Source organism: Salvelinus namaycush, chromosome 5, assembly GCF_016432855.1.
Source record: "Salvelinus namaycush isolate Seneca chromosome 5, SaNama_1.0, whole genome shotgun sequence".
In the NCBI taxonomy this organism is placed as follows: Eukaryota; Metazoa; Chordata; class Actinopteri; order Salmoniformes; family Salmonidae; genus Salvelinus; species Salvelinus namaycush.
The window spans coordinates 50,089,005-50,112,789 of NC_052311.1; the positions used below are offsets into that span (position 1 = coordinate 50,089,005).

At 42.1% G+C, this 23,785-nt stretch overlaps 1 protein-coding gene across 1 annotated transcript; it reads right to left on the reverse strand.

Moving 5' to 3' along the window:
• Nucleotides 1-12,374: 12,374 nt before the first annotated feature.
• On the reverse strand, nucleotides 12,375-22,059 carry LOC120047625 (ammonium transporter Rh type B-like). Its single transcript, XM_038993167.1, has 10 exons — nucleotides 21,873-22,059; nucleotides 17,000-17,186; nucleotides 16,683-16,833; nucleotides 16,317-16,464; nucleotides 15,878-16,044; nucleotides 14,204-14,341; nucleotides 13,387-13,575; nucleotides 13,171-13,225; nucleotides 12,906-12,979; nucleotides 12,375-12,452 (listed from the first exon to the last, which is right to left on the reverse strand). Exons 1-10 carry the CDS (start codon nucleotides 22,057-22,059, stop codon nucleotides 12,375-12,377), a joined length of 1,374 nt encoding a protein of 457 aa, XP_038849095.1.
• Between the last annotated feature and the right edge of the window lie 1,726 nt (nucleotides 22,060-23,785).

Here is a 23,785-nt window from a genome sequence, read left to right on the forward strand (position 1 = left end):
TGTGCTGGTTTCAGTGGGAGGCCTGTTAGTACACAGGGTGATAAACTACAGCCAGGTGACCTATCAAGACCTTGGAGAATAGGATATTTCTCCAAAATGTGATCTCTAATATTCATATTCATAAGCGAATATTGAATTATGTTTGAAGACATTTCAATTTCCGTTTTATTTATTCATATAGTTAAACTTATTTTGTTAAGCTCAAAAATGTCTCTTTCTTTACTACTAAGGTAATTATCTATAGCCAAGTTATTGCATCAGTGTCCCATTGGGCACACACTGGTTGGATCAACGTTGATTTGATGTAATTTCAAAGAAATTACGTTGAACCAATGTGGAGTAGACGTTGAATTGACATCTGTGCCAAGTGAGCGTGTTCCTGTTTTTCTTCTATATCTATCATTTCAGTATAATAAATACCATCTTCATACTAAACTAGCATCAATGAAAGGGCAGGTGTTGACAGACCTCTTGGCATTCACACATCCACATTCTTTAGCAACAGCAGATGAACAGCAAGATATGTTTCTCATAACTTTTGAGGATTTTACATTTTGTGGTCGTTGTCTTCAAAGTTGTTTCCGCGGATCGCAATATACAAAACGATCATGACGCAAGCGGAATAAATGTAAAAGGATTTGAAAATAAAAAGCTTGGTAGGCCTATACGCAGTGGTGGAAAAAGTACCCAATTGTCATACTTGAGTAAAAGTAAAGATACCTTAATAGAAAATGACTCAAGTAAAAGTGAAAGTCACCCAGTAAAATACTACTTGAGTAAAAAAGTCTAAAAGTATTTGGTTTTAAATATGCTTAAGTATCAAAAGTAAATGTAATTGCTAAAATATACTCGCCCTAACAGATCCACGGACTACCCAGTCGCCATTGCACTGCACACTGCACTTACCCACCTGGACAAAAAGAATGCATATGTGAGGATGCTGTTCATCGACAACAGCTCAGCCTTCAATACCATAGTGCCCTATAAGCTCGTTACAAAGCTCACGGCCCTGCGTCTGAACTCCTCCCTTTGCAACTGGGTCCTGGACTTCCTGAGGGGCCGCCCCCAGATGGTGAAGGTAGGCAACATTACCTCCTCGACACTGATTCTCAACACAGGGGCCCAACAAGGGTGCATCCTCAGTCCCCTCCTGTACTCCCTGTATACCCACAAATGCATGGCCCCACACAGTTCCAACTCCATCATTAAGTTTGCTGACAACACGACAGTAGTAGGCATGATTACCAACAACGACGAGACAGCCTACAGGGAGGAGGTAGGCACTGACAGTATGGTGCCAGGTAAACAACCTCTCCCTCAATGTTAGCAAAACATTGCAGCTGATTGTGGATTTCAGGAGGAACGAGGCTGGACACGCCCCCATCCTCATCAACATGGCCGCCGTGGAGACAGTCAATAACTTCAAATTCCTCAGCGTACACATCGCAGAGAAGCTGAAATGGTCTAACCACATGGACACTGTAGTGAAGAAGGCACGACAGCGACTCTTCAACCTCAGGACGCTGAACAAATGTGTCCTGTCCCCGAGCGCCCTTTCATTATTTTACTTCACTTCACTCATGTTGGAGCTTCAAGTCTAAGATGCTGACTGCATGTGCGTGCGTCCGCATGCTTGTTGATTTTGTCCATCCCACCAGACGCGATCAGAATACGCAGGTTGAATTTTTTTTTTTTTTTAAGAACTCTGACTATATTCATTTGGGGACAGGTGGAAACACATGACACATTCGTGGCCATTTAGCTGGCTACCTTGCTGTTGCTAGCTACTGTAATTTGTCCTGGGATATAAACATTGGGTTGTTATTTTACCTGAAATCCACAAGGTCCTTTATTCTGGATCGTTGTAGAATTTTTATCCATTTTGAGTCACACAAAATCGTGTGTTCTCTACTCCGTCAATTATTCCACAGATAAAAGGGGAAACCTAGTTAGTTTCTAGTAATTCATTCTTCTTCTTCTTATGTGGACGTTATATGGTGGTTGGCAACCAACTGTAAGGTGTATTACCACCACCAACTGGACTGGAGTGTGGACCTCATTTCATCTTTCAATCACCCCCGTGGATATATTCTCCTAAAAACCAATGAGGAGATTGGAGAGGCGGGACTTCCACCGCGTCAAGCGTCAAAAATGGAAGAAAGTTTGGATGAAATGATTGAATAACATGTATGTGTAAATGTATTTCGCAAAGCTGCGCACGTAACGCGAGCAGTGTAGTCAGCATGTAAGATTTCCACTGTGCCCTGCAATCACACCTGCAACCCTGTACATGTGACTATTAAACACTCTGAATCTCTAAATTTAACATTCTGAATCTCTGAATGAAACACTCTGAATCTCTGAATGAAACACTCTGAATCTCTGAATTAAACACTCTGAATCTCTGAATGAAACACTCTGATTCTCTGAATTAAACACTGAGTTACGTGGTGGGACAGAAATGAAAACAATGTACTTTTGTTGATTTCCCATTTACACTGCTAGCCCTTTTCCGGGAGGAAATTCAAGTAAATTACTATAAGTACTCCTAGAGCACCAAGGTAGTTTCCCATTCATTCAAGTGTCCAAACCTCTCCATCCCCCATCTAAACCTATACAGTATCAGCACCAAACACACAGCAGCTCACTCCTTCTATAGGCCACCAGGCTTATGAAGACTTACTCGGTGCTTGACTTGGACTGAAATAGGTGCCGGTAATAATTTTGTGTGCAGGTAATGTTTATATTTAGGTGCAAGAACTCCACAATACTTTGGAGGATTCTATAAGAGGTGCAGGAACTAAAGCTGTAAAAAAAAAAATGGAGGTGCCAGTACTCAGCACCGGTGAGTTCCTGCCCAAGTCCAGCACTAGACTTACTACTGTCTTCGGCACTACCGTCCAGCTGGTTCTGATGAAGCTTGAATGACTGAAATCTTGCTAATGATCAATCTTGAAAAAATCCCATGGAGATGCCCTTCAGCTCATCAGTTAGTAGCTCCTCTCCATCCAGGAAGAGCTGGATGTGTCTCTCATCGGCAAAGGGATTCACCTCGATTCTCATTGTAGGTGAAGGGAACTACACACACTGTAAGAAGTCGTTTTTTTTTGAAAGAGAGAAAAATATTAAGATTATTCAAGCAATATTTAAAACAGTAAGTTATGAACTGAGCACACCTTACACAGTATCACAACTTCCTTTGCATTTACTTTAGGGTGTCCATCTACTCTGCCCAGACTGGGTGAAAAGGTGCTTTGGCGATGGAAATTGAACTTCCTTATGTTATAAAATACATTTTACAAGGCCAAATATGATTATTTACATTATGAATTGTTCAGTGGGGTCTTTACCATATCATTAAATCAAATCAAATCAAATGTTATTTGTCACATACACATGGTTGATGTTAATGCAGATGTTAATGCGAGTGTAGCGAAATGCTTGTGCTTCTAGTTCCGACAATGCAGTAATATCCAACGAGTAATCTAACCTAACAATTTCACCACAACTACCTTATACACACAAGTGTAAAGGAATGAATAAGAATATGTACATAAAAAAATATATGAACGAGTGATGGTATAGAACGGCAAGATGCAGTAGATGGTATAGAGTACAGTATGTACATATGAGATGAGTAATGTAGGGTATGTAAACATTATATGAAGTGGCATTGTTTAAAGTGGCTAGTGATACATTTATTACATCAATTTTTCCATTATTAAAGTGGCTGGAGTTGAGTCAGTATGTTGGCAGCAGCCACTCAATGTTAGTGATGGCTGTTTAACAGTCTGATGGCCTTGAGATAGAAGCTGTTTTTCAGTCTCTCGGTCCCTGCTTTGATGCACCTGTACTGACCTCGCCTTCTGGATGATAGCGGGGTGAACAGGCAGTGGCTCGGGTGGTTGTTGTCCTTGATGATCTTTTTGGCCTTCCTGTGACATCGGGTGGCGTAGGTGTCCTGGAGGGCAGGTAGTTTGCCCCCGGTGATGCGTTGTGCAGACCTCACTACCCTCTGGAGAGCCTTACGGTTATGGGCGGAGCAGTTGCCGTACCAGGCGGTGATACAACCCGACAGGATGCTCTCGATTGTGCATCTGTAAAAGTTTGTCAGTGTTTTTGGTGACAAGCCAAATTCATTCAGCCTCCTGAGTTTGAAGAGGCGCTGCTGCACCTTCTTCACCACGCTGTCTGTGTGGGTGAACCATTTCAGTTTGTCCGTGATGTGTACGCCGAGGTACTTAGAACTTTCTACCCTCTCCACTACTGTCCCGTCGATGTGGATAGGGGGGTGCTCCCTCTGCTGTTTCCTGAAGTCCACGATCATCTCCTTTGTTTTGTTGATGTTGAGTGTGAGGTTATTTTCCTGACACCACACTCCGAGGGCCCTCACCTCCTCCCTGTGGGCCGTCTCGTCGTTGTTGGTAATCAAGTTACCACTGTAGTGTCGTCTGCAAACTTGATGATTGAGTTGGAGGCGTGCATGGCCACGCAGTTGTGGGTGAACAGGCAGTACAGGAGAGGGCTGAGAACGCACCCTTGTGGGGCCCCAGTGTTGAGGATCAGCGGGGTGGAGATGTTGTTACTTACCCTCACCACCTGGGGGGCGGCCCGTCAGGAAGTCCAGGGCCCAGGGTCTCGAGCTTAATGACGAGTTTGGAGGGTACTATGGTGTTAAATGCTGAGCTGTAGTCGATGAACAGCATTCTCATATAGGTATTCCTCTTGTCCAGATGGGTTAGGGCAGTTTGCAGTGTGATTGCGATTGCGTCGTCTGTGGACCTATTGGGGCGGTAAGCAAATTGGAGTGGGTCTATGGTGTCAGGTAGGGTGGAGGTGATATGGTCCTTGACTAGTCTCTCAAAGCACTTCATGATGACGGAAGTGAGTGCTACGGGGCGGTAGTCATTTAGCTCAGTTACCTTAGCTTTCTTGGGAACAGGAACAATGGTGGCCCTCTTGAAGCATGTGGGAACAGCAGACTGGGATAAGGATTGATTTAATATGTCTGTGCATGCCCTGAGGACGCGGCTGGGGATGCCGTCTGGGCCGGCAGCCTTGCGAGGGTTGACACGTTTAAGTGTTTTACTCACGTTGGCTACAGTGAAGGAGAGCCCGCAGGTTTTGGTAGCGGGCCGTGTCAGTGGCACTGTATTGTCCTCAAAGCGAGCAAAGAAGTTGTTTATTCTGTCTGGGAGCAAGACATCCTGGTCTGCGACGGGACTGGTTTTCCTTTTATAGTCCGTGATTGACTGTAGACCCTGCCACATACCTCTCGTGTCTGAGCCGTTGAATTGCGACTCTACTTTGTCTTTATACTGACGCTTAGCTTGTTTGATTGCCTTGCGGAGGGAATAGCTACACTGTTTGTATTTGGTCATGTTTCCGGTCACCTTGCATTAGCATTATATCCAAAAAGTCCGATTTCGTAACCTAATACATTCAATAATAAGACTGAGCTACAGTATATTGACATAGCGGTGCAGGTTTTCACAACTTTTGAGGATTTTACATTTTGTGGTCGTTGTCTTCAAAGTTGTTTCCGCGGATTGCAAAATGCTAAATTAATATGACACAAGCTGAATAAATGTAAAAGGCTTTGAAAATAAAAAGCTTGGTAGGCCTATAAGCAGTAGGGGGGAAAGTACCCAATTGTCATACTTGAGTAAAAGTAAAGTAAAGTACAGATACCCCAAAAAACTACTTAAGTAATACTTAATTAATTAATTAATAAGTATTTTTACTTAAGTACTTTACACCACTGCCTATACGCTCAGTGCACCGTTGTCATTTCACAATGGAATTTGTGAGGAATTTCAAATAATATGAAAACAAATCAAATATAAAAATACTACATGTCATGTCTCAAAATCAATATCAATCTTACCTCTATATTGTTTTATGTCCGGCGGATTCAAGAAGATGACCAGTTCAACTGTAGCGAGTTTGTCAGGTAGCCAGTAGCTTTAATTATTACACAGCATCCAGCCTAGCTGACGAGATGTAATTTTCCTGATTTGTGACCACCTTTCTTCTCTGGCCTCAATTGATTTAGTCACTCTAATTCTGGTCATCCTACAAGGGTAAAAACTATGGCTGTGACAATACCAGTATCACAATATTTTTCCCATGGCAAAAATGAAAACATGAAGCAGACTCTTTGGTCCTTTAAAAACCTGCTGTATGTAAACTATTGTGTGCTATAGCTTGCAAATAAATAAATGTGATTCTGGATGACAACATAATGATGTTTGTTTCCAACATCAAGGCTGTTTTCCTAAAGAAGTTAAATCCGCTTTATGTTTTGTTTCCTTGTCACGATACTAATGAGTATCGCGATACTGGTATCTTCCCAGCCCTAGTAAAAAATCCAATAACTTCTGAACTGATTATGATGGAAACACGAGGTTTGGACTATTGGTTTTCTTTGAGGATTATATACACAATTAATATATTATTTTAGTAATTGGTCAAAAGATGCGTTTTGATTGGACACCCTAACAACTGCATGATTTATTTGTCTGCAGGGAATTACACACCCTGACTGTGACATACAGCCCATTTGGGCTGTGGTTCAGCAGCACTGTCCTTAATTCTTCCCATGTAGCCCCATATTTGGTGAGGGTGCCTCGATATAAACAGGCACCATGGTCTTGTCCCAGAAAGGAGGGGACAGGTGGACAGCTGTTTACTGAATAGGCGCTAATGCTGAAGTTCTTAATTGAGCTTTATTGTGCCGATTCAAATATAGAAAGTAATTATGATGATTATGATTATGGTAGCCTAACTATTTCATTTTCCACCATTTCTAGAAACATCGTTAGTAATACCTTTGGAAAAAATAATTGCATATGCACATACAAATCAAGTTTGATGACATTGCATCAAAGGCCACATTCAAAGGTTCACAGTCAATTGCCTACGCAGATATGATTTGTAATGATTTTTTATTTTTATCACCAAAATATTCCACTCAAAATCTGGATCAATATCATTTAAACTGATGGATTATGGAGAGCTGAATTAAAATAGGATAATTAATACACATTTAGAGGAAAAATACAGCTAAGAGAAACAAACTTGGAAGTTTTAACAATAATATTACAATAAAATACAATAATAGGCCAACATGTTAATTGCAGGCATTTGGACAGAGTGAGAGTATTGGGGTAAAATTATCATGGCCTCTGCCCATTGGCTACCAGGCTGTTGGAACAATATTGAGACCCTCAGGGCCCTTTGGAGGTTAGGGGTCCTAGCCAGCTATGGCCTCCTATGGCGCTCAACTGATGTCAGATCCCCTCGACCCCAATCTAAAGTAGAACATAATGAGTTAATAAAGTCCTCAGAGTTTTACATTCTCCTTTGGGAATTCCCCCTGCTTATTATTTGTGGGAGTGTTTAGTGTTGTCATTTCCCCCCTGTAGCATGTCAGTAAAGGAAAATTATCTCTGCATTTGAACAACAGCATAAATACACCTACTTCGCTTTTGCATGTCAGAAACTGAGTGACCACTGCTGCACACTGTTTTGAACAGATTATACTATTTAGAACAAGCAGCATTGGGTGAATGGTCATCACTAGTTACCACAGCTAGAAATGCATCAAATCTGCCTATTTCTACAATTTATCTTCTTAAAATTTGATTTTGAACCTTACCTTCACCCTAAAATTAACCACACTGCCAACCTTATGCCCAACCTTAAATGCATTTTTCTTTTCATGAATGATATAGCCAATGTTGACTTTGTGGCTGTGATAACTTGTGGAAACCAGGGAGAACGCAACAAGCACGCAGATGCAAAGTGAAAACATTATCTTATTGGGTATAGCTAGCTAACAGAATGTCACAAAGCATGATGCGCTAGTCAGTAAACTTTCATTCGGAAATAACTTTTTCAGAGTTAGTCAGATATTAGCTTAGAAAGACTTGAAATTGGGATGGGAGCTAATTGGCTAACAAGGTACCAATTAGCTATAGGTAGCTAGCCAGCTGCTTATCAAAGGTAGATAACTGGTTAATTTGACAAAAAAAGGTTTTACCAAACTATTTCTCAATGTTTCAAAATGACTGTAACTGGCTAATGAATTTGATTATGCTTTGTGATGCACCCGGTTTTATGCTGTTTTAGTCCACACAACATGTCACCCTGTCACCTACAGTAGAACCTGATGTACAACATGGGCGAAACAAAATTGGCCATGCTCTTTTGTCCTACTAGATCTGCAATGGAAAGGTTCTAGCACAGATAAAACAATGAGACGGACATTTCACCAAATGTATAAATGTGAAGCATCCGCTTGGCGTTTCCACTCACTACCACATATGCTGGTGAGAGGAAGCCCAGTGGCTGGCAAGTGGGAGAAGATGGAACAAGATGGATTTTGGCCAACATTCTCCAAATGTTCTCATCGGTGAAAGATTTGATCTCAATACAGTTTTCTGTTCCCAAAGCTAGAATCTGTTATGAACAGAGTGGACTACCTTTTGTAGACTTTACCCTTTTCCAAGTTTCCAAAAATTGCATTGTTTAGAAGAAGTACAAGGGCAAATTGAGTTATTGCACATGCACACTTCACAGAGGAGGCATTTTCCTAATGGAAATATGCAAATTCATGCTAAAACACGCCAATAGAATCTTGCTAGCTCGTGCTTGACTCTGCCCCCCTCCTTGCTTGTTCTGCCCACTGTGACTCATTTGTTCCCATTGGAAATGACAGCCTGTGGTCTATCTTGGGTTAGTTATAAAGATCTTTGGTTCTAGCTAGTGTATCCCTCGGCCTCTGTTCTTTGACTCGTTGGATGTAGTTTATCAGGTCCCAGGCTCCAATGACTGTTATAATTATTTATTTACAACTTGCTTTTTTGCTTTAGTGTCATCTGTCATCTAAATTCAGCAAAAAAGAAATGTCCCTTTTTCAGGACCCTGTCTTTCAAAGATAATTCGTAAAAATCTGAATAACTTCACAGATATTCATTGTAAAGGGTTTAAACACTGTTTCCCATGCTTGTTCAATGAATCATAAACAATTAATGAACATGCACCTGTGGAACGGTCGTTAAGACACTAACAGCTTACAGACAGTAGGCAATTAAGGTCACAGTTATGAAAACTTAGGACACTAAAGAGGCCTTTCTACTGACTCTGAAAAACACCAAAAGAAAGATGCCCAGGGACCCTGCTCATCTGCGTGAACGTGTCTTGGGCATGCTACAAGGAGGCATGAGGACTGCAGATGTGGCCACGGCAATAAATTGCAATGTCCGTACTGTGAGACGCCTAAGACAGCGGTACAGGGAGACAAGATGGACAGCTGATCGTCCTTGCAGTGGCAGACCACGTGTAACAACACCTGCACAGGATTGGTACATCCGAACATCACACCTGCGGGACAGGTACAGGATGGCAACAACAACTGCCCGAGTTACACCAGGAATGCACAATCCCTCCATCAGTGCTCAGACTCTCCGCAATAGGCTGAGAGAGGATGGACTGAGGGCTTGTAGGCCTGTTGTAAGGCAGGTCCTCACCAGACATCATCGGCAACAACATTGCCTATGGGCACAAACCCACCGTCGCTGGACCAGACAGCACTGGCAAAAAGTGCTCTTCACTGACGATTCACGGTTTTGTCTAACCAGGGGTGATGGTCGGATTTGCGTTTATCGTCGAAGGAATGAGCATTACACCGAGGCCTGTACTCTGGAGCGGGATCGATTTCGAGGTGGAGGGTCCATCATGGTCTGGGGCGGTGTGTCACAGCATCATCGGACTGAGCTTGTCGTCATTGCAGGCAATCTCAATGCTGTGCCTTACAGGGAAGACATTCGTATCCCTCATGTGGTACCCTTCCTGCAGGCTCATCCTGACATGACCTTCCAGCATGACAATGCCACCAGCCATACTGCTCGTTCTGTGCGTCATTTCCTTGAAGACAGGAATGTCAGTGTTCTGCCATGGCCTGCGAAGAGCCCGGATCTCAATCCCATGTCTGGGACCTGTTGGATCGGAGGGTGAGGGCTAAGGCCATTCCCCCCAGAAATGTTCGGGAACTTGCAGGTGCTTTGGTTTTAATACAGTTGCAGAGAGTCCCTGTAATCCTAGATTCAGATCATTCAGGCGAGAAATAACATCACCCAGATAGGCCAGTCGTGTGAGAAACTCATCATCGTGCAAGCTGTCAGACAAGTGAAAATGATGGTCAGTAAAGAAAACTTTCAGCTCGTCTCTCAATTTTTAAAAACGTGTCAATACTCTGCCCCTTGATAACCAGCGCACTTTTCTGTATGTTGTAAAAGCGTTACATGGTCGCTGCCCATATCATTGCATAGTGCAGAAAATACACGATAGTTCAGGGGCCTTGCTTTAACAAAGTTAACCATTTTCACTGTAATGTCCAAAACGTTCCCTTGGCAGCAAGAGCCTATCGGTGGATGCTGCAGTGTACCCAAGTGTCGGGAGCAACTGCTTGGACGCGCGTTACCACTCCACTATGTCTCCCTGTCATGGCTTTTGCGCAACCAGTACAGGTACCAACATGAGCAACAGCTACGTTTGGCTACATACAGACCGTTGGTGGATATCCCGCGAGAGTAACGGTTAATGTGATTGGATGTTAATTATTTTACTAGGCTACCTGTATTTGACATTGTGTTGTTCTTTCGCTGAACACTAGATGGTTTAATTTTATTTTTGGCAGTGAAAGGAGGCTAATCAGGCGAGAAAAAAAACTCACCCAAATGTATAGCCCATTTGGAAAATATAAATGTACTGTTTGAAAATGTGAAGAAAAAAAAGTGAATGTGAGTCACGTTTTTATTTGGCATACCCAACATGAACTGGCTCCGGGCACTTCTAACGAGGCATGTAAGACACATGTTAAAGGCAGCGTTTACATAGGCAGCCCAATTCGGATCTTCTTTCCACTAGTTGGTCTTTTGACGAATTAGATATTTTCACAACAGCTCTTTTTCAGCTGATCTGATTGATTAAAATGGAATATGGCTGCCTATCTAAATGCAGCAGAAGACAGCTGCTTCCCTAGGCTGTTTGATCCCAGAAAGTGTTAATCATGTGGTATATGAAAAAAACATTTTGATTTCGGGCATTAACTCTGAGGTATTTACGGGCTCAATTAAATATTCAGGAACGGATTAAAGGAACAAAACTACTCAAAATGTCCAATGAACAAGATAAAATAATAATATGTAAAAAAAAAAAATATATCACATTTGAAAGATTTATTTCTGACAAAATGTGTTACAGGTATTATTCAATTATCATTTAAATTCACAGCAATTACATTTTCTCCAGTGTAACAAAGTCTGGGCACCATTTCGCCCCCCCTGTAGCAAATAACCCGTTTGATTCAGTGGTTTGTCTGTAGTGGTGAAGCTAGTCGTTTAAATTATATCACATTTTATGTTGTCTAAACATGTACAATACACAACTGTACATAATTGTACAATAGCAACTCTAATCTACCCAATACATTGCATAGTATAGAAATTGAAGAAAAGGAAAATCCCGACCCAGAATGAATATTCAATCGTCAAAACTCTCCTTTAACTATCTACGCATAGTTTTAGTCTGGAATACTTTACATTTTTAATGATGGACTTGCATCTATAAAAGTGATTGTCTATTCATGAAAACATCAGCGATCTACATTAATCACATGCGAGGTACAATTTTCTTTGGTTTTAATATAGAATTTACAACACATAGGCTTACTGCGAATTTGTCTTTCCCTTAGTCAATCAGATGATTAAAAATGGTTAAAAGTGTAATTCCCTTAACATTAGTGCATGTAACATCTCTTAGAAGAGCGGAGAAGCCCCCCAAAATCTTAAAAACACTCAATTAAAATGAGCTTAATCTATTGTTTTTGCATCATCAAACAGGTTTCACTAGTCTTATCCAAATTCTCAGACCATGATTCAAGTCTACTGCTCTGTCATATACTGTAGCTTCATAGCATAATCTAGGACCATAACATAAGGCAGCTGGTAGGAGGTATATTGCAATGGACTGTCCATGGCCCATACTGCTTGGAGGATAGCATGCTTCTGTCTGGTGTAAACACATTATGGGTTACCTTGAGATTGTTTTCTTCTGAGAGTGAAAGGCACTTCTGCTGATGGTCTTGAGTATTTGAACACACACTACCACCATACTAGTGAATCAGATATGGTCATTGGCACATTGAAAAATGGCAGACATACACAAGCACCATGTGCTGCCACATCCTGGTTGTACAATCTACTATGTGTGGATCTCAAGTGTGTGTGTGTGTGTGTGTGTGTGTGTGTGTGTGTGTGTGTGTGTGTGTGTGTGTGTGTGTGTGTGTGTGTGTGTGTGTGTGTGTGTGTTTATGCGTTGAGCTTTTCTGCCTCGTCCGGTGTCCTGACAGTGGTCAACTCCTCATGTGAGCCCTCCTCACCAGGCAGCTGAGAGAGAGAAAAATGGAAAGAGAAAAAGATGTAGTGGATGATTTATTTAGATGTCGTTTTCACCTTATCGAGTCATAAAAATGCAAGTATACCTATTTCCTAGCTAATTTCAAGACATTCCCAAATCTGAACCTTTTTTTAATCAAGAGAATCGTCAATTACTGATTATACATGCATTGACCATGTGAAATGGCACCACCTGGTGTTCTGAGGGTGACTGCTTCGCTTATGATGAAAAGCAGTTATTTGAGTTCAGTAACCAAATGCAAGCATGACACCTTGTGGCCACATATCATATTGCACAACATTGGGCCCAACTGCATGCCATCGTTGGCTATCTTTAACCCTTCATAGGCCTGAATGGCCCTGCGCTCTCACACAAACACTATGTACAAATCTGTGAGTCCTGTGTGTTCATTCATCCATACTGGGTGTAGTAGCTAAACTTACCTCCCAGTAGATGCCATCCTCAAAGCAGATGGTGTCAGGAGGAGCACCATAGATTGGCAGCTTCAGAATAAAACCTACAAGACAAGGACATGATACAATTACACACAGACACAAGGCATAGGCCTATATACAGGGACAAAAGAGCACAGTTATAATATCACCATGCATTTGTGAAACAAACAAGTCAAGACAATGACTATGTGTGCTTACAACACGCTGGTAATATTTAAATCCCCCCTATCCTCTAGCTAGTCCCTCTACGTACCGGTGATAAGACCACCCAGGAGGGCAATGCCCAGGGTCACGGCCAGGGAGATGGCCTGTCGTACGCCCTGGAACGAGGCCTTCACATCACCAGAGTGGATGTCAGGGAACACATCAGCCATCCTGCATCACAAAGAGTAGGGAGTGTTGAATGAAACTGTTCTGTGAATGCACGCTTTGACGGTGTCTGTCTGTTGCGCAATAGTGGGAGCTTCACCATAAAACCAGGAGAGGGCACACTTTCCCAACTTGTCAAAAAAAGGCAGACTAACCCATCTCCATAGACGTCCTTGGTTGCCAGAGCAGCAGTAACTGCTCCAACGATGGCTCCCAGGACTCCAGGCATGCCGTGCAGGTTGTGGACACCACACGTGTCCTGAATCTTCAGCTTTTCTTCCAGGATAGGCTGAGAGGACAGGGGTGGAAAGTTGCCAGTGCCATGAGTGCGGGTGTTTGTGTCTGATGTCTATGTACCCTAGCACCCTTATGTCCTTCAAAAGGTGCCATATACACATAAGTGGATGTGTTTCTCAACATGACTGTTTATGTTGTAAATAGATACGCTTGTTCTGTTGGCATCATTAACAGTCATATCCTACTGATACCCCTTGAGAGGACATTCTGGGCTTTTCAATGATATCTCATGTGAGAGTGTGACCTGGATAACTTTCTCTTCCAGGTTTGTCAAAATGGCTGCCAACACAATTATCACATTTTATGTGTGTGTAATTATAATTTTTTGTGAGTTTGATATTCAATTGCTTTTAGTAAGTAAATATCTCAAGAATAGTTTGGTGAGTTCAGAGCAGTGCACTGAAAGGAAGTTGGACATAATACTGCAGCAGTGCAGCATTGTGTCCCCTGTAGTTTTTTTTTACCTACTGTACTCATTTACTGTAATGTTAATTGTTTTCTTTTTCTGTAAAACGTTTTTTTCACCCCAAACACTTCTTATGTAATATCATTTATTTTTAATTACAGATATGTTTTATTGCTGGGTCTCAGGAGGATAATACATTTTCACTTGGCCTTACCGAGAGGAACTTGAAGCCCAGCACAGAGATGGTTCCAGCCAGGAAGCCCACAATCATGGAGCCAAAAGGAGTGAGCATCATTTCACCAGCAGTTCCCACGGCAACCCCACCGGCAAGGGCAGCGTTCTGGATGTGCACCTAAAGAGAAGAGAGAGACAACATTTTTTAAATGCTGTTCAAAATGGTTGATTGTCAGAGTCCAGTCATACGTTTATTTTAATTATCACTGTTCTCAAATTTTGCACGGTACCAATGTCAAGGAACGAGAAGGTAGGATGAATGATGTAATATTTGAATAATAAAAAATCCCAACCAATGGAACATTGTGTGACAATTTGGTATCGCCATCATGCAAAGTGGGGGTGTGTAGAGTTCAAATCAAATTTTATTGGTCACATACACTTATTTATCAGATGTTATTGCGGGTGTAGCGAAACGCTTATTAGATTGCAGACAGGTTTGATGATATGCTGCGGACACACTACCCTTTCACCAACTATGAGATAATCTGAGCTGATTAGAACGATACTACTATCACCAGGTCATGTGGTTTGTTCACTGACTCCCTCCATTGAATAGAAAAGACAACTTCAGATTGATTGCCATCTAGACAGGAATGTACTGTCTTGATTTCAGAACGAAATGCAGATGACAGCCATGTCCTCAAGGGACATAACAACGAGATATATTGTCTGGCTCACATGACTGTATACTCGAAAGGTAGATAGCAACTATGGTGTGATGCTACAGCATGCATTTTTGGGGGATGGTTTCCAATTCTTAAATCGTATCTTGTGAGAAAGTTTGAGGATTCATAGTTTGATAGTTTAGAATAGATCAATCAAATCTAAACTAGAAAAGTATATGTACTGAAGAAAATGTGTGTGCTTGTTTTAAAGTATTTATGTTTTTTAAATAAGTTACAGAAGTGGTAGTGATGGTAGTGACTGGTTATAGCTGAAAAAGTGGGTAGATGAAAAGATTGATTGATTGGTAGGATAGCCTGAACATGTGAAAGTTGGTTTGGTGTCTAGCTTGAACGATTCAAGAGTTACTGTTGGTGAGTTAAATGCTATCAAAACGTTTTTCAAGCAATCTAAGTTGGTGCAGTCCTCACATTTGTAAGTTGGTTTCATGTTAATAACTTAAATCATTTCAGCGCTAGAGCGAGGGGAATAAATATAATAATAATGATAATAATGTAAGTACGTAAGAAATCTAGAGTTGTGTTTTGCTTTCAGCAAGCACACCTGACTACATCTGTTGACAAGAGTTGAAAAACCTCTCTGTATATGCAAACATACTGCATGATGATTCAGAGTTTGCCAATAAGGATTTAATCCCAAAGGAGTCATGATTCATTCCAAATATTTACTTACATGTATAACATCTAATAGGGTTACAATATATCTAGTAGGCCTATGATGCAAAATACAGTTGAACCAGATTGTATTGACAACAAACACAGGGAGAAATCTTCCTTCCCCTACCATGTCTAGTCCCTAACTCCCACTTGAAATGATCTGGGAAGACCACTTTAAGCCCCTCATTTCCACTGCATAGTCCCTGTAGAATCCTACTTCTCCCTACTATGTCTGCATCACCTGTCTAGCCCTATACTACTTTTAGGGACCAGCTTTTCCTTAAGTCCCCACACTGTACTAGCCCCCTCACCATATCGAGCTTCCCATCATGAGCCACAACGGCAGACAGGCCGTAAGTGGCCAGGGTGCAGGCAGCCAGGGAATAGTAGGTGTTCATAGCCGTGCGGTGTTGGTCATCTCCGTGGGCCGTCACAGCAGAGTTGAAGCTTGGCCAGAACATCCACAGGTAGATGGTGCCTGAGCAGTCAGGGAAAAATAAGTATTAGCATACCGGTATGTAATATAGTCCTTTAGTTTAGCAAGCTTACAGGTAAGGTTTTTTTCCTGGGGAGGTGGATGTACTCGTAATTATGACACAGATTCCCATACATTGGCATGCATTGTATGTACAGTCAAAACTTAACTGGCGTCTTCAGAAAATGAAGGTTAAGTTGTCCGACTTGTTGATGGTGGCTATTTGTATCTAATGTACAGGCTTCCTGCTTACGATGAGCAGGAGGTATTCTTACCAATCATGGCGAAGAGGTCAGAGTGGTAGACAGAGCAGTTCTTGTGTTTGCTCTTGTCCAGGTTGGGGCGGTAGAGAACACGAGCCACCATCAGGCCAAAGTAAGCTCCAAAGGTGTGAATGGTCATGGAGCCACCAGCATCCTTGGCCTAAAGGTGTAAATTATCTAATTTAAGGGGTGTAAAAAGCTTAGTCTTAAAGTACATTATTCAAGAGTGATGAGAAAGCCTAATAGGAGAGTAGGCATAATAGTACGTAAAAAAGCAGTTTTACTGTAGGTTTGTATACAGACATATACAGGAAGACATGAATTGTACATTTAATGGTACACCTAAACACACACACACACACACACACACTCACTCACCCCCAGAACAGTAAGCACAATGAACTCATTGACTGCAAACAGGGTGACTTCAATCACAGACATGACCAGCAGCTGGACTGGACTGGTCTTCCCCAGGACCGCCCCAAACGAGATGAGCACTGAGCCTGTGCAGAAGTCAGCGTTGATCATACTGCAGGAGGGACAAACAACTCTTAATGATAGAGTTTATTATGGGATGCACTACAGTATACACTTACACCCGTATGATATGCCATGTATACACATCACATGTATCTGCTGGTGTGTTGTGTTTATTGTAGTAATGAAATGTAGGTTAGTGTGTGCATAAGCCCTACCTCTCTATTCCGACGTGGATCTTGCCCCCGTGCATACCGTGGACGAAGCCCTGCATGAGAGTGGCCCACTGCAGAGCGAAGGCCGCAATGAGGAAGTTGAAGCCCACACTGCTAAATCCGTAACGTTGCAGGAACGTCATGAGGAAACCAAAGCCAATGAAGATCATCACGTGCACATCCTGAAAGCCTGAACAAAGGAAGAGAACACATTACAGATTATTATTTATTGCGTTGGATGCACATTTTCACTATTCAACTCCCTGTGTGGTCAGTCTCATAAACACATTAACAATCCCCTTCTTATGGTTTGGTGAGAAAGACTATCTGTCTTATGACAGTAGTATAGCAGTATCTTTCAAAGTTGGTGACTTCTGGTGACTTCTCCACGAAACACCAACAATCCCTTTTAGTCAACATTTAGTCATTTAAATTGAGCGGGACAGGGGGCTTTGGGAACCTCAGTTGGCCTACATAGAAGGACACAGAGAAGTTACCCTGTGCCTCATAGCTCCATTCAGCCTGCTATCTGGCCTTGTTAACCCAGCCTACTACACCTCCCTCTGCCCACTGGACGTATTCATCCACATGGCACTGGGGAGTAGGGACAATATCTCTTGGTCGTTGCCTGGCAACTGATCATTGGCATGGAGGATATTTCCACTGCCCAACTCCCCATTGGCAGGTTGGCCTAAATACCCTGTGCCACCCCCTAGAAGGACACCTACAGAGCGGTGAGAAAATGTAACATGCGCGCGCACACATGGGCAACACCAGTGAGTAGGTAAATAAATTATTAAAAAATTGCACACATTGACATTTATTGTAAAAGACCTAAAGGTAATCTATTACCTGCGCTCATGAGCCAACATACAGACCAGCTTTAACCTAATGACTACCTTACAGTTCTCTTAATTCTGACTGCATCTTTCAATCAAGAGATCATTTGCTTTCTAGACCTGTCAAGTGGATCAGCCATAATTCTAAGGGAGATGGTAGGCTTCTACTACATGTTGACATAACATAGCAAATCTCTTATCTCATAGCAATGAGGCCAACCTACACACCCAGACAATATAGAGCAGCAGAGGGAGAATTATATCGTGACATTTGGTGGCCTCAATTTTATTCACGGGACCTCCTATTGGTGCACAAACCTTTTCATGGGGCTAATAGTAAAGACATGTATTTTAACAGTAAACATGTATTACCTTTTAATGTGGAATGAACACATCCTGTGATCATGTTTTCACTTATCAAACAAATCACCTTAAAAAGTAGGCTACCTGCACACGTTCATCCACTCCAAAAGAATTCCATCATCCAAACACTGCCCTGTGCACCCGCCATTTGATGAAGGGATAGATACATCTGTTACAAAACCCCGAAAAGTCTAATGATATTTGGTGATTGTCATTAAGCCTACACTCTTGTAGCCTGAATTAATTGATGCGTATTGCTGACAAATGGGGACACAAATACAGTTGTGTCTGTCCCGAGCTCATCCACAGGGGAAATTGAGGGCCCAGTTGAAACAATGTTGCAAGTCCGCTAAAGGGCTGGACCCAGTTGCTAGTTTGCTAGCGAAAGCTCAAGGCAGACAGGCAAGATAGAAAGATGAATGCGGTTGAAAGAACCTGAACCAACTATCACTGGTTTAAACCATGACAGAGAGGTGGGGGTGTTCCTTTCATTTGGAATAAGCTTTTATTTTAAAATGTATAAATGTAATATATTTTAGCAGTACAAAATTGTATTTTAAACAAATAGGAGGATGGTTAAATTAGAGTCCCCCCAGTTTGACTTTTGTTGCATTTAGGGGAGCTCATGTCTCAATCGGGGGCTGACCCCCCCTCGTAATATGTTTTACTACACCTTAAACGTTTGAAGTTCCAAACAGGACATGATCAATGAGAGTAGTCAAGATGTGCACGTGTATGTGAGTTTCATTCTTGAAGGTGATCTTCCATTCAGCAGTGACGCTGACGGGTTAAAGATCTGAAATAATTACTTCTAATGGACCTTTAGTGCCTCCTCTTTTAAATTTACCCAACCTTGAACAGGTTTCTACTTTGTCAAAATGAGTGTACTCAATCACTCAATAGCTTGAGGCAAGAGTATAAATAGTGAGCCTGGCATACCATGCATCAGCAGCTTCACCTGCTTAAGGGAAGGTCCAATCTGCATGTGCTCAATTGATTGAAAGCTCAAAAGAGTCACAGACTTCAAACTCAAAGATTAATTGAATTCAAAGTCAAACGGACATGATCCAACTCTCAGAGATTCATGTCATTAAACTCCCAAAGTTTCCCATGAATTCCGTAGACTGGTTGACCAGGCTATGACTCCCCAGCCTTAACAAGGGAAAACTGGAAACCATGCTACCAGCCAAAGTGGCTCATAGCTCAACTTGGTTCCTTAATTACCTTTTTGTGCCACACAGTCTTTTTCTCTTGCTTTCTCGCTCTCCCTAACTCTCTTTCTGTGTATATCAGTCATCCATATGACAAGCCTTGCTGGCATGACAATAAACACAAATCAGACTGCCAAAGCAAACTTTTCCTTCTCTCTGAAAACAATCACTCTCTCCCGCCTAACCCTTTCTCTCCTTTTCACCCTCCCACCTTCTGTTCCCCATCTTTCACTCAACTTTTTCCCCTCACGCTCCTCCCCCCGGTGCCCCTTTCTCACGCAGAAGCCCCTATCCCTCTGGCCGTTCACTAATTAGACAGTGATGGGGTGAATGTGAAAATTAAACATTCCTCCTACTCATTCCCATGTCTGTATATCAGACATTTTCATACTCTTTCTACCCTGGGGCTTACCTGCACCCTCCACCTGCATGACACAGGATAGGGACAGTATTGGGAAAGCCTCAAGGTGTGGTGACAGGTAGGACTAGTTGCACACAGGAACTTTCAACAAGGCTAAGAATTGGACACACCCAATACCTCCACCACCTCCTCCCAACAGTCTTCCTTTGCATTTCATTACTATCTGTTAAGGTGGAACAGCAACGTTCAGAGGAGGAAAAGTATACCTTTGCCCTTGGTGACTGATTGGACACCCACTACAACAGACATGCTATAACCTATTCAGAGACCAAATTTCCTTCCCTCTTGCTGTATATTGTACACCACAACACAAAGCAAAACGGAGCATATCAAGTATAAAACCGACAATGAGAATGATCTATTTGGTACATCAGTGAACTGGAGTGCACTGTCACAGAAAGTAGAACAAGTTCACCCAAAAACATTTGGCAACCAAACCCTCCTCTAATTAGGAAACAAATTAACCATTTGTTGCTTTGCTGCTTGCAGCCAAATGTCAAAGCAAAGGAGGGAAAACTCACATTGAACACTGAGGAGCTCAGGGGTTGTAGGGGAGAGTGGGGTAAGTTGATACATTTTTTACATTCAGCATTACTCCATCAAGGGAAATATAGTATTCTTTCTAACAAAACTATTAACATATATTTCAGGATGTTGTACATCCCTGGAAATAATCTGAATTCATGTAAACATTACAGTTTTGAAAACATAGCTTGGTCTATGTGGTCTCTTTGCACAACTTACCCCGGGACAGGGTAAGTTAAGCCACCTACAAATTTCTGTACTGAATTAAATATTACCACAACCTTTTTAAGACCATGTCTATCTTTATTTCCTAAACAAATTTAAACACAATCACAATTGCTTTTTTGTATTTTAATAATTTTAAGCATCTTTTAACACAGGCTTAACGCCTAACAAACACTTTTAACATAGGCCAGGCTCTGTTTGCTCAACTTGCAAAAGGCTCAACCGTTGGCCCAACTTATTCCCATGGCCATTGCCTCAACTTACCAAAGGACAAACATTTTGACTATATTAGCCTACACAGCTACAAGGATGCACTTTCATGCTAGGTTTAGGAACTCATATTGAAGCTTATAGACCCCCTCCAACTGATGTATAATATTAAAAGTATCTTCTTTAGTTTAGATACAAGCATCATGAAACCTCTAACACAATAAATTAATTGTGTTCATTAACTTGCTTATGTGGTTTATTAACTTCCATGTGGTTTATTCCTTCACATAATCCATGACCTCTTCCTAAATATTTTGTCATATTATTCATTTTATGGTTTCCTAGAAACAAGGGTGGCTCAACTTACCCCTTTGGCTCATCTTACCCCACTCTGCCCTATATATCAAAGGGTCTCGGAGTGGGAATGCTAATCTACAGCATTGAGCACAGATCAAACATAAAACAGAGTTGCTTTGCCCCTCTACAAACCCTTACAAACAGCTCACCTCAATTTCCCATGACCATCCCCACCCACCTCCCCATCTCCTCCACACAACCATATTGTAAGTACGTAACAACCCAAAGAAAGCCAGATGGGGTAGACTCCCTAGGTGGGAAGGCAATATCCAAACACAGCACTGGAGCAAGACATGTGGCATAACACAGAAGGAAAATAAATTATTTCCGATTTAGTCGTCAGATTCATTTGAGCTTCAGACAACTTTCCTGTCATGTTCATTGTCTTGACATACATGTATGGCATGAATGACACAAGACACTTGCCTAAACAACAAACATCTGCTTCTGCTACCATGCAAGTCTCAGACACATAGACAAACCATAACAAAGAAGGAAAAGAACAATCCTTTCAGTTCTATAGATGGACTCCCACATCCCCCACCCTCACAAGGTAATAGTTACCTTTATCCACAGATTTGGGGTCAGATCACCATACTACCTAATCATAACCATAACCATTAAAAGTATGAAAACGTATCTGACTCTGTATCAGTGGTTAGGGATGTCTACTACCCCACCTGTCACGTTACCCCAACCCTACCCCTCTCTCTGCGGTCACTCACTGGGGTAGCGGTAGTAAAAGTCGTTGTCGTAGTTGGAAGAGCCATTGGCGATTTCCTTGTGCCAGAGCTTGGCGTCTGTCTCATCGTCGTACTGCACCAGAGTGCCGAAGAGGATGATGATGATCACCTCCAGGATGATGCAGGCCATGGGCAGCTTCAGCCGCAAGTTAGTCGCCGAATTCGTCATGGCTGTGGGGTTATCTGGGTGTTCTCCTGGCTCTGGACTATGGCCTTAGGGGTGAATGGTTAAAAGTTCAACTCAGCTCCAGAGCAGGAACACAGCAACATACACTAACACTCACAAGCACTGGTGGCTGCAGTGATGCGATGGGAGAGTGGGAGTGCAGGGAGTGAGGACTCAAGCTGACACATGAGTTGGTCTGACTTATTTAGTGCGTTTTGGTTGCAAATGTTCATGCCCACCACCTTTCTGTATGCCTCCAATCATAGGCTGCAAGAAAACCTCAGCTCCTCCCCTTCACTATTGCTGCTGTTAAGGTGGTCTGGAATGAGGTAGGACTCCTTAAAATGATCAGTTACTCCTCTAGATTCATAGAGAAGGAAAATGACCCAATTAAAACTATTTTTATAGGGTTACCCTTTATATTGAAATCATTTAAAAAATGCTTTTTCATACATTATCTACGGTAAAACATTAGGTTGATGGTTCAAGGCCCACGGTGAATTAAAAAACACAAACAGATGCATGCAGACAGTCAGGCATGCACATGTGTAACGGATGTGAAATGGCTAGCTAGTTAGCGGTGGTGCGCGCTAATAGCCTTTCAATCGGTTACGTCACTTGCTCTGAGACCTTGAAGTAGTGGTTCCCCTTGCTCTGCAAGGGCCGCGGCCTTTGTGGAGCGATGGGTAACGACGCTTCGTGGGTGACTGTTGTTGACGTGTGCAGAGCGTCCCTGGTTCGCGCCCGGGGCGAGGGGACGCCATAAAGTTAAACTGTTACACATGCATAGGATCTAACATATTGCTGTGTCTCTCCGTAATGCCATTGACTCACATTCCCCTTACTTACTGTCACAATGTTAAAAAGCTAGAAGAGCCTGTAGTTGAGATGTTTGGACTGGCGCAACTGGAAAGGTTGTGGGGCATTGGGTTTGGGATAGATGGGTGGGGGTGTTGAGACAGGTTTTGGGGGAGTATGATGTGAGAGGGGATGGAGGCAGGTCTGTGCACATCTTTCTCCTGTAAGGAGCAGCCATCACTCACTATGTACGCTATCTTTCTCCTTTAGAGAAGAGCACCTAGCAGGAATGCTGTTATGGCTTAGAGAATCTCAACTAAAAAACTACCACAGGCACAAAGCCAATCTATGAAGTTGAATCCTGAACGTCTGTCAAGCTTCCTGCCTACCTACGTGCCTGTATGACTGTCTGAAGAGTTGGGGTCATTTCACATTTAATTCAGTCAATGAAGGTCAATTAAAATTCAAGAATTTAAGAATTCCACTAATGATGATGACTGATGGCATACTATAGGTCTACTGTAGCTTAGGCACAGCAAAATCCAAGTAGAACTTACAGTAACTATGGATTGTATTGCCCCATCCACCACTTCAGAGGACAAAAGTTACTTAAATGTGTATATATTTTTTTCACATACATGGTACTTGTAGTAACAGTATTACCAGGGCTGTAACCAGGGTTTGAGTTTTAGTGAGAACAGTTTGGGAGGGAGGTGTTACGGTTCTCGTTGTTGGAATGAAGAGTGGACCAAGACGCAGCGTGGAAAGTGTCCATGATTTTAATATTCAAAAACACTCAAACAAAATAAAACGTGAAAATGAAAGCGAACAGTTCTGTCAGGCAGACACACTAAACAGAAAACAACATCCCACAAAACCCAAACGGAAAATGACAACTTATATATGATCCCCAATCAGAGACAACGATAGA

What these genes read in the sequence shown, in the direction of transcription:
- LOC120047625 (XM_038993167.1), bottom strand. Translation starts at nt 22,059, where the DNA reads ATGACGAATTCGGCGACTAACTTGCGGCTGAAGCTGCCCATGGCCTGC. An exon ending in ATCCACGTCGGAATAGAGAG is followed by an intron (nt 16,834 to 16,999) that starts GTAGGGCTTATG and finishes TCCCTCCTGCAG; the next exon opens with TATGATCAACGCTGACTTCT. An exon ending in TTGTGCTTACTGTTCTGGGG is followed by an intron (nt 16,465 to 16,682) that starts GTGAGTGAGTGT and finishes TTACACCTTTAG; the next exon opens with GCCAAGGATGCTGGTGGCTC.